This window comes from Pezoporus wallicus, unplaced genomic scaffold, assembly GCF_028554395.1.
Source record: "Pezoporus wallicus isolate ANWC-B61680 ecotype Strahan unplaced genomic scaffold, APGP_CSIRO_Pwel_v1 contig_3181, whole genome shotgun sequence".
Taxonomy (NCBI): Eukaryota; Metazoa; Chordata; class Aves; order Psittaciformes; family Psittacidae; genus Pezoporus; species Pezoporus wallicus.
Genome location: NW_026641700.1, coordinates 6,728,250 through 6,741,893, shown reverse-complemented (window position 1 = coordinate 6,741,893; position 13,644 = coordinate 6,728,250). Strand labels below are relative to the sequence as shown.

At 41.5% G+C, this 13,644-nt stretch overlaps 3 protein-coding genes across 5 annotated transcripts in view; 2 read left to right on the top strand and 1 right to left on the bottom strand.

Annotated features, from left to right (window-relative positions):
• The window catches only part of SCRN1 (secernin 1), a 37,431-nt gene extending 27,738 nt beyond the window's left edge, over nt 1-9,693 (bottom strand). The window contains exon 1 of the mRNA XM_057424918.1: nt 9,552-9,693. The gene's annotated coding sequence lies outside the window, so the exon portion shown is untranslated. The remainder of the gene's footprint in view (nt 1-9,551) is intronic.
• WIPF3 (WAS/WASL interacting protein family member 3) overlaps nt 1-13,644 on the top strand; it is a 302,270-nt gene that overhangs the window by 55,879 nt on the left and 232,747 nt on the right. The window lies entirely within an intron of this gene.
• LOC130607628 (splicing factor 3B subunit 4-like) lies at nt 8,381-11,243 on the top strand. The gene is made up of 3 exons (XM_057424874.1): nt 8,381-8,390; nt 9,106-9,542; nt 11,097-11,243. Exons 1-3 carry the CDS (start codon nt 8,381-8,383, stop codon nt 11,130-11,132), a joined length of 483 nt encoding a protein of 160 aa, XP_057280857.1. The 3' UTR covers nt 11,133-11,243.

The following is a 13,644-nucleotide window of genomic DNA, read 5'->3' as shown; positions in this document are numbered from 1 at the left end:
TGGAAACTGAACAAAGATATAACACAATTATATCAAGAACTGTCAGTTTATCTACTCAGATCAGAGAGAGCCTGAAGCACTAATTGCACTTTATTTTCTCTGTGGTTTGCCTGCATTGCTGCCCTTACCTAAAGCTAATTGATAACCGTTTATTTGTTTATGCAGGCTAATGTGAAAATTCTTTAACGTGCTTACAGAGTAGCACAAATGTTTTAAGATTTTAAGTTTTTCCAATGACAACATATAAATAAAAACTTTAAACTGTTTCAGGATTACAGCACTGTCATAGGAAGTCTTGTGTGTATTGCTGTATCTGCTATTTTTTCCACCATTCAGGAAAAATTCTGACACATTTTAAAACAAACCAATACAATTAAGATTTCCGCCCCAAAAGCTGCTAATTTATTTGAAAGACAAAGATGGGGGGGAGGGTGTGGAAAGCTGTTTTGATAATTAACTTGCACATCTTTCAAAACATTCAAATGTGACCTTTTTTTTTTTTTTTGGAGCAGTACCATTTCAGCATACACTTCTCACAGGACAGCAGGCCTCCAATATTAACCCAAAGAAAGAATACCTTTTGGATTAAGGTGATAACCCATAAAGTGGTAATCGTTTGTGAAGAACACACTTAAAAGTTTGCCTATAGATTATGAACAGATCACACAGATGCTCTACCTTGCAAAAAACGACTTCAAGAGAAGACGAGTGTTAAAGGTGTCCTCTACCAACACAATGTGGCATGATGACTTGTCTAGAGAACTGACACGACCTTTTAATTTAGGTAAGATTATATGTAAGTTGCCATTTGAGTTGGAGTGCATTAGGAAGCAAACCAACCCCTTTTTACAAGCAGAGTTTTGACCAGTGGGAAAGGACAAGCTACTATGAACTGGAACGGCTTCAGCTGAGAGAATACATCCAGCAGAGGCCATGTACCTGCAGACTTGGGTATTTTACCAGTCAGTATACTTGTTTTAGGTAAGTGTCTTGCAGACAGACATGAGGACAAAGTCCCACTTCAATTACCACTCTTACCACTTCTGAGTCATCAAAGCATTTGTCATTAAACTGAAATGCAACATGTGGAGTGTTGCCCAAGCTTCAATACTAATGAAATCATGTAGTGTTTTGTTATGAATTATTCAGAGTATGTACATTTTTTTTTCTGTGTTGGCGATGTCAACATAACTGCTTTCCAGCACCCTAAGAAGTCACATCTACCTTCAGGTAAGTCATCATTTAGTGCTCTAAATTTTTCTTCTGATGCCTTGCCAGACCAGCCAAAATCCTGAATAACTTACAGACTTACTCTAGATCTCAGTACTCAAAAGAAATATTTTCTTTATTCTAAACACTAAGTGGACTTATTTGAAATATATAAGGCAGCTGAAAGACATTAGACAGCCAATAGCCTAGAGAGAAAGTTTAAAGTATTAATACTAATTTTTATTACATGAAGTTGTAAGTAGGCTTAAAAAGATGGAAGACTTCAGCACTGTATTACTGAACAAATTGGAAGGTATGCAAGGCAGACTTTCACATACCTACAGACTAAACTAGGCAGTGAAAAAAATTAAAAACTTCTATCTAAAGTTCTACGGACTCCTGAAGTCCTCGTTGGAATAAAGCAGCCTCAATTGTACTTATGAGGATTTGTTTTATTTTTGTCCCTTATATATATCAACAGTTACTACACAAAAAAACAAACTGCCATTTTGGTTAACACTTTTAAAGTACGAAAGTATGAGTAAGCTACACTGTAGCTACAGTTCACTTCAACATATTTCATGGGGGGGGGGGGGGGGGGGGGGGGGTAGGTATTGCAGTTAAATGCTGCAAGCCGAATGTTACAACCTTATACTGAAAACATGACTGTCATAAGAGTTAGCGCTGAGACCTTAAATCATTTTTCTAGAGAAGGAAGCTAGCTAGCTAGCCATCTACTACTACAGTTTAACTCTACTCAGTTTGCTAGGTAGCAGTTTTTCCTAGAACCTCATTTGGTTCATTTTCAATATGGTAAGGATGGTAGTTTCTCAGATACACCGTAGCTTGTTTGCTCACAAAACTACTGAACTTCATCTTCCACCACTTAACTAAAGCAGTCTGTTAGTAGCCACCTATCTAAGCAGGACGTTTCTACTTGCCTACTTTCTTTTCTTCCTTAGTTCAACTTCAGGTTGCCCTCATTCTCAGTTTCACACATTTGCCACCTCTTTGCCCTCTCACAAGGTACCATCTTGACTCAATACCGAACAAGCATTTTTCATCTACAAGAAGAACAGAATACTCCTCCTCCACAGTACCTCTGACAAATCAAGCTAATTTACAAAACTACCTACTGTTAATACCTACTCTTTCTTCACAGATTATTTGCTCCTCCAACGAAAGGCAACCCTGAAAACCTTAGAAAACACTGGAAATAACTGCAAATAGATCTCAAAGAACACCCACTCACACAGTTTATCACCAAAGTGCATGTTAGCACACAGGCCTGATTTTCTCAGGCCTACATGTGGGTGTAAACAAAGGTAAATCTACACGGTATGTCAACAGACCCTACATTTGCAGACCATTACACTCATGGATGGGCCACTGCAACTTAAGAGGAACAGGGACCATACAGTCTATATACAAACCCTACATACATTCTACATATGAAAGCAGTAGAAATAGACAAAGAGCTGTATGTTATGCTATGCCACAATGTAATGCTGCAGCAGTTTCACATAGTTAACAGGCACCACACTTGGCTGACCCAGAATCACTTTCCACGAAGGCTGCAAAACCAGCTCTGAGCAACAACCACAAGGTAATATATTCCACTTGCTATCTTTTTATTTGACAAAAATGTACTGCAGCAGGGATGCAATATTACACGTGGCCGTATTTTTTTCAGGTCACTGGTCTTCTGGTCACTATGGCACTTAGCTTGTGTTCTGACACTATGAAGTTTTGTTTAACAAGTTCCTTGATTAAGATCGACTCTCATTGTGATAAATCTCATTTAGAGGCTGTCAAGCCAAATTCTATGGACAAATAACCATTACTGTCAGCGGTAAAACACATGAGCACTGGGCAACATCTGGCTTTAAACATCACCATCTGAAACAACAGGTATGACAATTATGAGGACTTTATAAACGTGTGAACATGACCATACTCCTGAAATAGGGTGAACATGGAAGTGCTATTGCCTAGCACCACCTAAAGAAAACTAACTCACAGATTTTGACAGACACAAAAAACCTAATCTTCCAGTTGAAAATACCAAGATCCAGAACGTTTCATTTTAGAGTATTTTCAATTCCACAATATGAGGATCTTACAAATACCAACTTGTATTGAGACAGGATGCAAAATCTAATTAGAGCAACTTGCACTATTAGTGTCAAAATTTGTCTTCAACCAGACTTCTGGAGTGGTTAACAAGGAAAAAAAATGTTATTCTTTAAGCCTCTACATACAGGTTGTGACATAATCTAATTAAACCTTCATTTATATGTCATTTTTCAGTTATAAAAAAAAGGAATAGACAAATGGTTCTGTTGTAGCAACAGACGTGGAGGAAAATTGCAGTACCCCATCCTCCCCTAATGAACACAAAGACGGAAGCCACACTCCTAGGAGAACAGGGATGGGCATAAATTATTCAGTGTGTTTTGGAATCTTCCCCTCACTAGCCCAACCCCGGAAAACTTAAATAGCTGTGTATCTGCAGCAAAGCACTCTGAGCTTAGCAAGTCAGAGACCTGACTGAAGACAGGAAGATTTTCATACTAACTTGCTCAAGACTTTTTTGTTTGTTTTTCTGGGTGGGTTTTTTCTCAGAATAACATTATGTACTGCTTCTCCCAAAGCTGCAACTTGGTACTGAAATAATCTTTTATAAACTTCAAGAATTTGACGGCTACAATAACTTCTCAGAAAAGTAACTTCATCCTCCCTTATCAGATAGATGTCCTCTTTTCAATCCAACTAATTTTCCTTGTTTGCCAAAACGCCCCGAAGATATTAAGCACAAAGTAGATACTAGTATTATGAAGTTATAAATTATGTGAAAACTGGCTTGCCAACGGTAGCTTTCATAATTGCTATGTCTTACTTATAGTGTTAATTATTTTTTTTTAATAATATTAGGTTTAAAGCTCTTCTAATAACTTACTGTTCAAGCAATTCCAAAGCTTATTTCTAAACCAGTAAAACTGGTTTTGCCAACAGCAGGTTATTTTCTGTGCCTTTTCTTTCAATTGGAAAAGAAAACAACAGGCTTATAATGAAAATGGAGCACTCACTAGGAAGCAGTGGGCAATAGAAAGGATTAGTGTGAGAAAACAGGGTCAAAAAAAAGACGTCTTGAAATCTTATTCATGCTTATTGAGCTAAACCAGTATTTACTCTGCACACTTTTTTAACTGCTTTTAACTTAATGCGCCGCGACTTTATCTAAGGAAAAGCTAAAGATGCCCCTAACATCATATATAAAACCCCTCTGGTTTTAATACAAGTTAGGTTAGCTAGGGCTTCTGAAATGCTAATTAAGATTTACTGTTAATGTTAATTAAGACTTAAAATTTCTGAAGTAGCTATTCCTATGTGTAGAGCTACTGCTTTCCTAGCAAGGCACCATTTAGGACATGTTAAGTGATGCACAAGTACAAACAGTTCTGCCCTTAATACACCATGCAGAATTTTTTTTTTCTACATCAATATAGTCTCTTGCCTAAGAATTTAACAATACCCAGTTACCATCACATACAGCAATACCAGATCAGTAAAAGATATTACATGAGAAGTCAGCTACCACCATTACAGCTTGTCTTCACAAGAAATCAAAACAACGCTCAAGTGGATATCAAGAAAGAAAAATTCAGTAAGCTCAAGCAGTCAGCACTGACAACAGAAAAGCATTCACCTCATGTTACTATGCATAGAATTTAACTGTGAAATCTGCCTTGTGTTGATATGATTTGACTCAGAAGCTGGCAAAACTTCAGCTTGATCAAGCCAAACCTTCACCTAGGAGCACAACTGCTGCGTTCAATACTAAGCCTAGCTATGCTAGCAAGCTTTCCAGCATGGATGGAACCAGGAACACTACACCTTGCTTTCATTTAGCTCAGTGAGGTACCTGCACAGATATATCACAAAAATCTCATCTTCTAAACATTTTCAAAGTTTGTCTTCAAGAGTTTTTGGCATAACTGTTGAGCTTTCTGAAGCACAGACATAACCAAAGTAGTTATTGCCAATGCTGGCAATAATCAACATCATGTTTTCAAGACAGCGCAGGCCCTTAAGAGACCCCAAAACAAGGGTGGGAGGGTTAACACTGGGGTTTCATCTCAGACCTCCACAGCAGTTTGGTATGATCATACAGCCTATTTTTTCCACTCTCTCTCCTACAGTTTCTTTAAATTAAAGCTGGTCTGGAGCAGGTGCTTTATGTACCAGCAATAGACAGGGTGCCAAACTTACTGGTAAGTTCTGAGCACAATTTTGGTGATTGACAGAATTTTCTTTAACATTTATATTGCATAAAAGATTTGAGGTGCTTTACAAGTCCAGAAGCACATTAAACCTTTTACAAAGACATTCTGTGTATTAAAGAATGACTTCACTATATTTTGGGCTTTTATAAAACAGAAACCCAGCTGTGCTAATGCTTCTGAATTATTTTAGTAGCGTTTAAAGACCTGTTTTCATTGCTACCGAAAAGAAAAAACATGTACAATATGAAAAACTGAGAGGCAGCATCTGAACAAGGGTCCTCAGATTTGGATCAAGACATTAGGAGAGGAAGAATATATCGAATAGGCCACACATTATTTGTTCTTAATTCTTCCATATTTTTAACAGGCTGGCAGAAAAAAAGGTCAGAACTGTGAAAACTTTGTTCAGGGTACAGTTCTTTGTTCTGAACCCCTGTTTTAGCTTTTAAATTAAGCTGTGCCTGAGACAGCTTATATTTCCATTTACAAATCAAGCCTAGTGTCTTATGCACATAGAGACATGTGATCTCTGCATCCTGCAGAAAAGCAATGTTTCCAAAAACAGAAATGAAAAGCAAAATTCATTCAGCTGCAGGCAGAGAACAAAGACAGCAAACTGAAAGGCACAATAATAATATTGTTTCCATCTCAGGAAACATTGAAAGGTTATTTTTTTAATTGACAATTTGGACAGCTTTAATGCATGGCTTATCAGGACAGAGGAAGGTTGCATTTATCAAGAAACTAGAAAGCAGAGACTGTTCCTGAATATAAAGCACAAAACCATGCCAGATCTCCACGTCCCTATGGTTTGGGCATCAATAATAGTCAAACTGTTTGACTCTTTCCTTACCACCAACAGACAACACCGATTTACAATTTGAAGGTGCCACTCTCAACTTTGACAGTGTCTGTCTCTCTAAACTGTGCCTGAGAAGATACCTGAGAGGAGTTAGCAGCAGCTGCAACTTGGCATGCTCAACAATACCCTGCCCATTCCTCCCTCCCACCTCCATTAACTACTGAAAATTTCTGAAGAATATGCTCAAAACAAGTAACATCTCAAACTTCCACTCAGAGATTTGAAATGGCCCTTTTCCCCCACTAAGTTTACTTTTATTTTTTGATTACAAGACATAGCAATTCCCTACGCCAGCATAAAATCAAGTTGCGTTTCAAAGCTTCCCTAAGCAGTACACCCCCTTCAGTGATTTAGCTGAGCAAATGCATAATAGGCCTGTAAGGAACTGAAAATATTTCTCTTGCTGCATGTGGGAAAATTTGTAATATTCCTGGCAACAGCTGCCAGATTTCTTAAGACCATCTAACAAATTAGATACTGGCTATCAAATGAGCATGCTAAAACTCTTCAGCATTTAAAGTCCTAACAAATGGTAAGATTTCAGCTGTTATAAAAGTTTACAGTCCCTTGACCAACCAGTTCTAATTTAATACACCCTTACCCAACCTTTCAAAGTAGGCAGCTTTCAAAAAAAGATAGGAGCTTATTTTTTGCCTCAAGAAATCTGAATTATGTTAATGAAAACAGTCCTATTTAAAAACAAATCAGGGTCAGTCACCCAGAAGACAACAGATTTAAGTCTCATTTCCATCACAGGCTACACATACAGGCAAAATTCATTATTTATACAGACTTTTTACTGAGTGGATGTCAGTGCACTTAATTAAGTCTCCAAGCAGCCACAGAACTCTCTTCCTTTTGCAGCTGCTGTTCCAGTCTACAGCCTAAGGTCGTATCTGTAAAACTCTCCATTTCATAGAGAAGCACTTGTTTTCCTGCTTCTGCCACTGGTGCAGAGACCTTTGCTAGGAGCTCCTGGCATCTAAAGCATCTTTGTACAACACACAACTTCATAATGAGAAGTCGCTAAGTGGTAGCCACGTAGCTTTCCTCTTTGTAAAGAGCCAGCATAACCCAATTTTGTGCTTTAGCTAGGCCTTCATCACTGCACATAAGAGACTGTCCACCTCCAAGCACATCTGGCTAATGCACACTGACTGGTAGTCATTTCAAATTAGCAACATCGTTATGCTAACAAAGGGTAAAATAAAAAGCAAAGTACCTTGCTGGAAGTCTCAGTTTAGTTTAAAAGATAACCTAAAACAACGGCAAGTGTTGCAATACGAGCGACAGAGTTTGCAAATGTTGGGATGTAATGAAACACACTGGCAGAAACCAGCCATTTGGGTACCTTACAGAGAGGCAGTATAGACAGCAATTCCATGCAACTTCCCAATCTGCTGAATTTACACAAAGAGAAGGCCAGCATACCACAGAGACAATGTCCAGCTTCACAACTCCTCAAGTCCATAATAAGCACAGAAATTCTTACTGGCATCTTCTAGCACACTTCCCCACATGCAAACTGCATAAAGCATCCATGGTTAATGACTTTTGAAGGAGGGGATGGAGAGCTAAACTCAGTATCCTTTACCAAAAACACCAAAGTCGGCAAGAGTAAATAAATGGAACTTAAGCCATGCCCAACTTTATGAGGAAAAAAGTTGCAAATTTCCTCAAAAAACCACAAAGTTACCATAAAAATCTCAAACTCTAAGCATTAGAAATTCTTTTCTGGGGAGGCCCAAGCCTACTTAAATCAATAAAGGATTTCCATTCATCACATTTACCTCAGTATAACACATGTGGGTCTAGACTGTCTATGTAAGCTCTGGGTTCTAAAGTACTTGGGAAAGGTTACAGCACTATGAATGGCTTAAGTCAATTTCAGTCCTGATTCGTCTCAAACCAGTGAAAGTGCTGTGTCCACAGAGGTCAATTTCCTAAATATTTATGATTCAGGAGTCCAGATTTCTTTCTGTTTGTCTGGAGGGTTTGGGGAGCATGTTACAAATAAACCAACATGCTTAGAGGTACTTCAAATCCCTAACTCTAAGCAGCTTTTAGACCAATAGTTGAATCAGTAATAGTCCATAGCCAAATGAGTCAGATACTCCACTTCTCCCAAGTTCATGTATTTATTACCTTCTACACCACCGAGCAAATTTAACATATACATAATTTGCATCACAGAATCTAACAGGTGCATTGCAGCACAACCACTTCACTGGGATAATTAAAGTTTCACATCTTAAGGGTATGGATGGTTTTGCCCTGTTTTAAAGACATTTTTCACAGGGACAGATTTATACATATGTGCACTTCTAGAATCAGGCCCTAACAAAGCTGTCTTCTGGCTAAGATATCAGCTTAATATGATTTTTTTCCCCCTCTAATTATCGTTACTGGAGACAATTTTCGTATTTTAAGGCAGGTTAATCATAGCCTCTAGTATTATTATAGTAGCACGAATAGAGATCTTAGTTTTGTAGACTCCTGCAGGAAGGTATGTCTGCTCATTAGCAGCATGAAACCATCACATACCTACTTAAGCGTAACAGTACGCTTAGAAACGCACATGAAGGCATCTAGATTTCAAGGTGACTGTATGAAAAGGCACCTTCAAAATAAAGAAGTGGGGTAACAGCCCACGCCGGGTCTTTAAAGAGAAGAAGGGAAAGCAGAAGCTAGTAGAGGGCAGGCAGGGAAGACGGAGACCGTAGAGCCCGGTTCCAAACTGGGAGGCAGGGGACAGCGGGGCACATCGCTTGCCAGTTCCCACCCCAACACCAAGCCTTCCCCGGCCCCGGACCGCCACCCGCACCCCCGGGCCCCGGCCCCCGCGGGGCAGCCATGCTACACAGTGCCCGCAGCCCCCGCCCAGGGCGGTGCGGCGCCTCCCGCAGCCGCCGCGGGAGCAGGTGCGCAGAAGGACATCGCTGCCGGGGAACGGCGCCCGCACCGACACCGGTAAACCGGCTCTGCGCCATCCCTCCCCGCCATCCCCGGCGGCATCCATCCTCCCTGCCTGCAGCTGCCCGGGGCAAACAGGGCGAGCCCCGCAGGCAAGTCGTTGCCCGCAGACCCCTCATCCCCCTGGCCGCTCAGTAAGGCACCGACCCCGCCGCTCAGAGGAGGAAGGGGTCGGGTTGATGCCGCCCTGCCCCGCAGCGTTCCCAGCACGGGTACCCTACCTCAGCGCGCCTCACGCTCCGCTCCGCTCCCCTCAGCCTGGCGGCGGCCCCTACCGGTAGGAGCAGGCGCGGCGCGCGGCACCCTCCCCTCCCTGCGCGCGCAGCCGCCAGCGAGCCGCTACGCGCGGGGAGTCCCGGCCGGTGCCGCGGCGCTGGGGGGTGTGGCCGGGGGGCGGCTGTGCTGCGTGCGGGCCACCCCGTGTGGGTCAGCGCCGGGGCTGCACCGCGGGGAACGTTCCTGCCCTTGCCCGGGGCCTTCCTCAGGTCACCCCCTTTGAGAGACGGCGCCTGATGCCCTCAGGGCAAGAGGTGCCCCGCCGGGTGGGTGACTGTACCCTCAAACACCGCGCCGAAGGAAAGGCCGCCAAAGCGCAGTAGAGGCATCCGTGTCCCGCGTGCATGGGTAGGGAGTGGTGCATGCGTCCTCCTTCAGCCCAGGGACCGAGGGAGGCACAATTGTTCCCTTCACATTTGGTGTTGGAAGAGTAGAAGCTCGTTTATTCAGTTTTCGTCATATAATGGGGTGGGAAACTTGTGTCCCTCTGCCTCACGCACAGGGTAAGTGCAGGGAGTAAATAAAGCAGGCAATTTAAAATGTGGCTGCTACCTCATTAAGCAGTCAAGCCACCAGATAAGGAGTCCACCAAACCTGGCAAAGCTATGAGGGTGACCTCATGGCCGGGGACATTTCTGCTGGCCACTTGAGAAGCATCACAGTGGGGTCCTGCCCCTGCAGCAGCTGAACCCCTGGGGACCTCTCAGCTCTTGTGGTGCAGCAGCACCAGCACTGCCAGGCTCGGAGCAAGGCGGCACTGCCATCCCTGTGTGGCATCACACTGAGCACAGCATCCCTCGGCTGTCGTGCATGGAGTGGGTGGCCTGTTCCATTTGCCACATGGAGCTGTCCGGTCTGTTCAGCTCACAACCTGTGCCTCGTACAGAGGTGAGAGTAGCTTCACTGCTAGGGGTAACCATGTGTGTCCCCAGCTACTCGGTTAAACTGCACTGGTTTAGGAAAACAAACATGGTTCACTGGTGTGAGGCATCACCTTTGTGTTTCTGTCTTCAAGGAAAGGAACCAAGGAACCTTGCTGCGCGCTGCACCAATGCCTGCCTCAGAAACACTTAGTGTGGAGGAGACTGACAGATATGTTTGATGGGAAGACAGGAGGGTTAAAATGAAGCTGGTGACAAGGTCAGAAAGCCAAAGCTGTGTGGATGACAGCAGACAGAACAAAGAGCATTCAAAGCCAGAGCATTTCAGTGCCAGAGCAGGAAGGAGCAAGTGTGTTAGATTGGTGCAGCAGCATGGAACTTGGGGAAGGCACAGAAAATACAGAAATCTATAAAAGAGCATTGTACCTAAGTCCAAGAGATTTTACACTCGGCTATTGCCTCATTTCACAAGTTTTAATGCTTTTTGCCAGCAGAACTAACTACCTGGAAGAACCCTGTCAGCATGTCCTCCATAGTGCTGCACAACTGGGCTGGGTGGTCAGAGTTGGGTTCCTCAGGATATTTGCTTTTCTTCCTATTTCTCTTCAGGATCCTAACTCATTAACAAGGGGCAAGCCAAACTAATACGTCTGCAGAAGCAGCTGCCACAAAAAGCACAAGACTGAGAGTCAGTCCAAATTTCAGTTAGTACTACATGTGATGCACTCCTACAAGGTAGGAATCAAGACACTTAAATATCACACTGCTTATTAGATCAATAGACCTTGTTTAGTAATCTGGCAAAAGAAAACCAAAATGCAGGATCTGCATATGGGATCCTACATGAAAAGGAAACTTAGAAGGAAAAATCCTGGAATCATATGCAGCAAAAAGACTTTCCTCTCAACACCACAAGGAGCAGAAGGATCCAGGGGTCTGCATATGTTCAGAAACTATGGACAAGCTTTGGACACTTGCTGTCAAACTTAATCACAGACCAGAAGTTGTAACTTCATCGTAGAACCAAAAGAGAAAATAATTTGCTGTTCCCTGTCTAAATCTCAGTGAATGTGAAACATTGTGGCATCTGCACCTTTTGGGGGTATATCAGTAACCTGAACAGGGACTAATTTAGAAGTTATTACTTAAGACCAATGCTTTTCATTTTTACACGCCAGGCTGATCATCAGCAACATGGGGACCTTCACACTCTAAGATTTTCCATTGCATATTTTAAGCAAGACCTTTGTTTTCCTCTGCTATAAGTTTGCTGTCATCAGAGTTCAATGTGTGTTGCAATAGAAAAAAAGCTGGATATCTCCTCCTTACAATACCTAACTGAAAGGTGATTTGAATCACTGAAAGGCTGAGGAGTTTATACCAATTTAATCGTAACAATTTCAGTTGAACATAACAACCCAAATTCTTTGCTCTGGAGTTACATCAAGGATTAACTGTGTCACAGGCAGCTTGCTTCTTAGAATCGGAAAGGTAGCCGATGAAAAGAGCAGGTGCAATTTAAAAGGAGGTTTAAATTATATCCTGTAACGCACAACTTTGCATTACCCGTATTATGCTCACTTAGATGACTAAATCTATTCTCTAATTACACTGGAGATGATTATGTCTGAGTATAATCTACCTAAGAATTATTAGACAGTCTACAGAATGATTACATACTGGCGACACAGAAATCTTTGAGGCTTCCTTTCTGTGCAAGCTGTCATGAACTGTATAAAGCAGCAAGGATGAGTGGTTAGAACATGGTCCTGGGAATTAAGAGGGCCTGGGGTGTGTCATTCTGCAATAAGCTTGCTGCTTGGCTTTGGATAAATCTTGTAACCTCATAGCAATTAAATTACCTCATCCATGAAATGGGGAGAGCATTTACTCACAGCTGTATCTATGAAATCTTTGAATGGAGATTGCTGTGTAAACAGAAAATACAGAAGTATAACAATTAGGACAAAGCCACAATGCTTGTTTATTGATTATTTGCTCTTTGTCTTTAATAACATAGCAACAGAATTTATGGATATTAAAAAGTGATTTATTTCTTCTATAAAAAACAAGTTTCCAATTGGATGAAATATCAAAGAAGGAGTGCAGGAAGGACACATCTTTAGAAAAGGGAATTTCAAAGAACCTTTATTCCATGTTTTATCTGTGAAAGGAAGAGACCAGAAGGCAAATACAGCAACACACAGCTTAAGTTACAGTTTATTTTTGTTCTTTTTTAAACAGCTCTTTAGTTTGAGATCAAAGCCTATTCAGCAGAACTAGTACCCCAAAATCCTCAAGACACTGCAGCACTAATCTTTGATTTGTCATTTCCAAAATACTTTTTTCTGCAAGTTCAAGACAGCAGCCACGCAGGCATAGTGCTGATGGAATAGTTTTTCTCAGCAGCATTTGGAATGAAAGAAGTTGGCTTAATGCAGATGCTGAAAAAGACCATCTAAGAGTTGAAATTATATTTTAAAAATTTACTGTAATAGATTTTGGTAAAAGGGTAGTGTATCCAAGAAAGCCTTCGTGTCAATATTCCTTTTTACTGTTCCAAGCCACTGTCCTAGTCTTGTTCTCTCCAATGGAGCACTGATTTGGAGTACCTAAAAATCAGATGAACCAATTTTTAGGGGTTGCACAGAGTAAGTGAACCTACTTGCTGCTAAGTCAGAATTCTAATCTTATACCCATAAAGGCATCTCACTAAATTTAAATGGTTCCTCTCACAGTGAGTGATAAGAATAAAATAACTTCTTATACGTCTCAGGTAGAGTTAGCAACATTGAAAAACGCTGCAAGACCCTAGATAACAGTTTCACCATAGACCAGTAAATTCAACTGATGTCACAAAATAATGTTAAAGAACAAAAAGTATCAATAGTACTTGGGTGTTCTGGGTTTTATATATAGTCATATTCATATGCTCCAGTCTGGAGCAGAAACTTGATAGTACTTTTCCCATGCTGAAGGTGGCTTCAGCCATAATAAAGAAAGAGGGTGGCAGGTGCAATATTCTGATGTGAAGATGTCACCCGCTCGGCTCAGTGAATGTTCAAAATGGAAACTAAAAGAGAAATTGTGGCTGCAGCCCCTTTATCTAATTACACCACTGAAGATTAATCTATGGAAATGGCTGCAGCTGCACATA

Excerpts from the sequence above, each read along its gene's own strand:
- LOC130607628 (XM_057424874.1), top strand. Across the intron at positions 9,543-11,096 it reads CCGCAGCGTTCCCAGCACGG|GATCCTAACTCATTAACAAG; the intron begins GTACCCTACCTC and ends ATTTCTCTTCAG.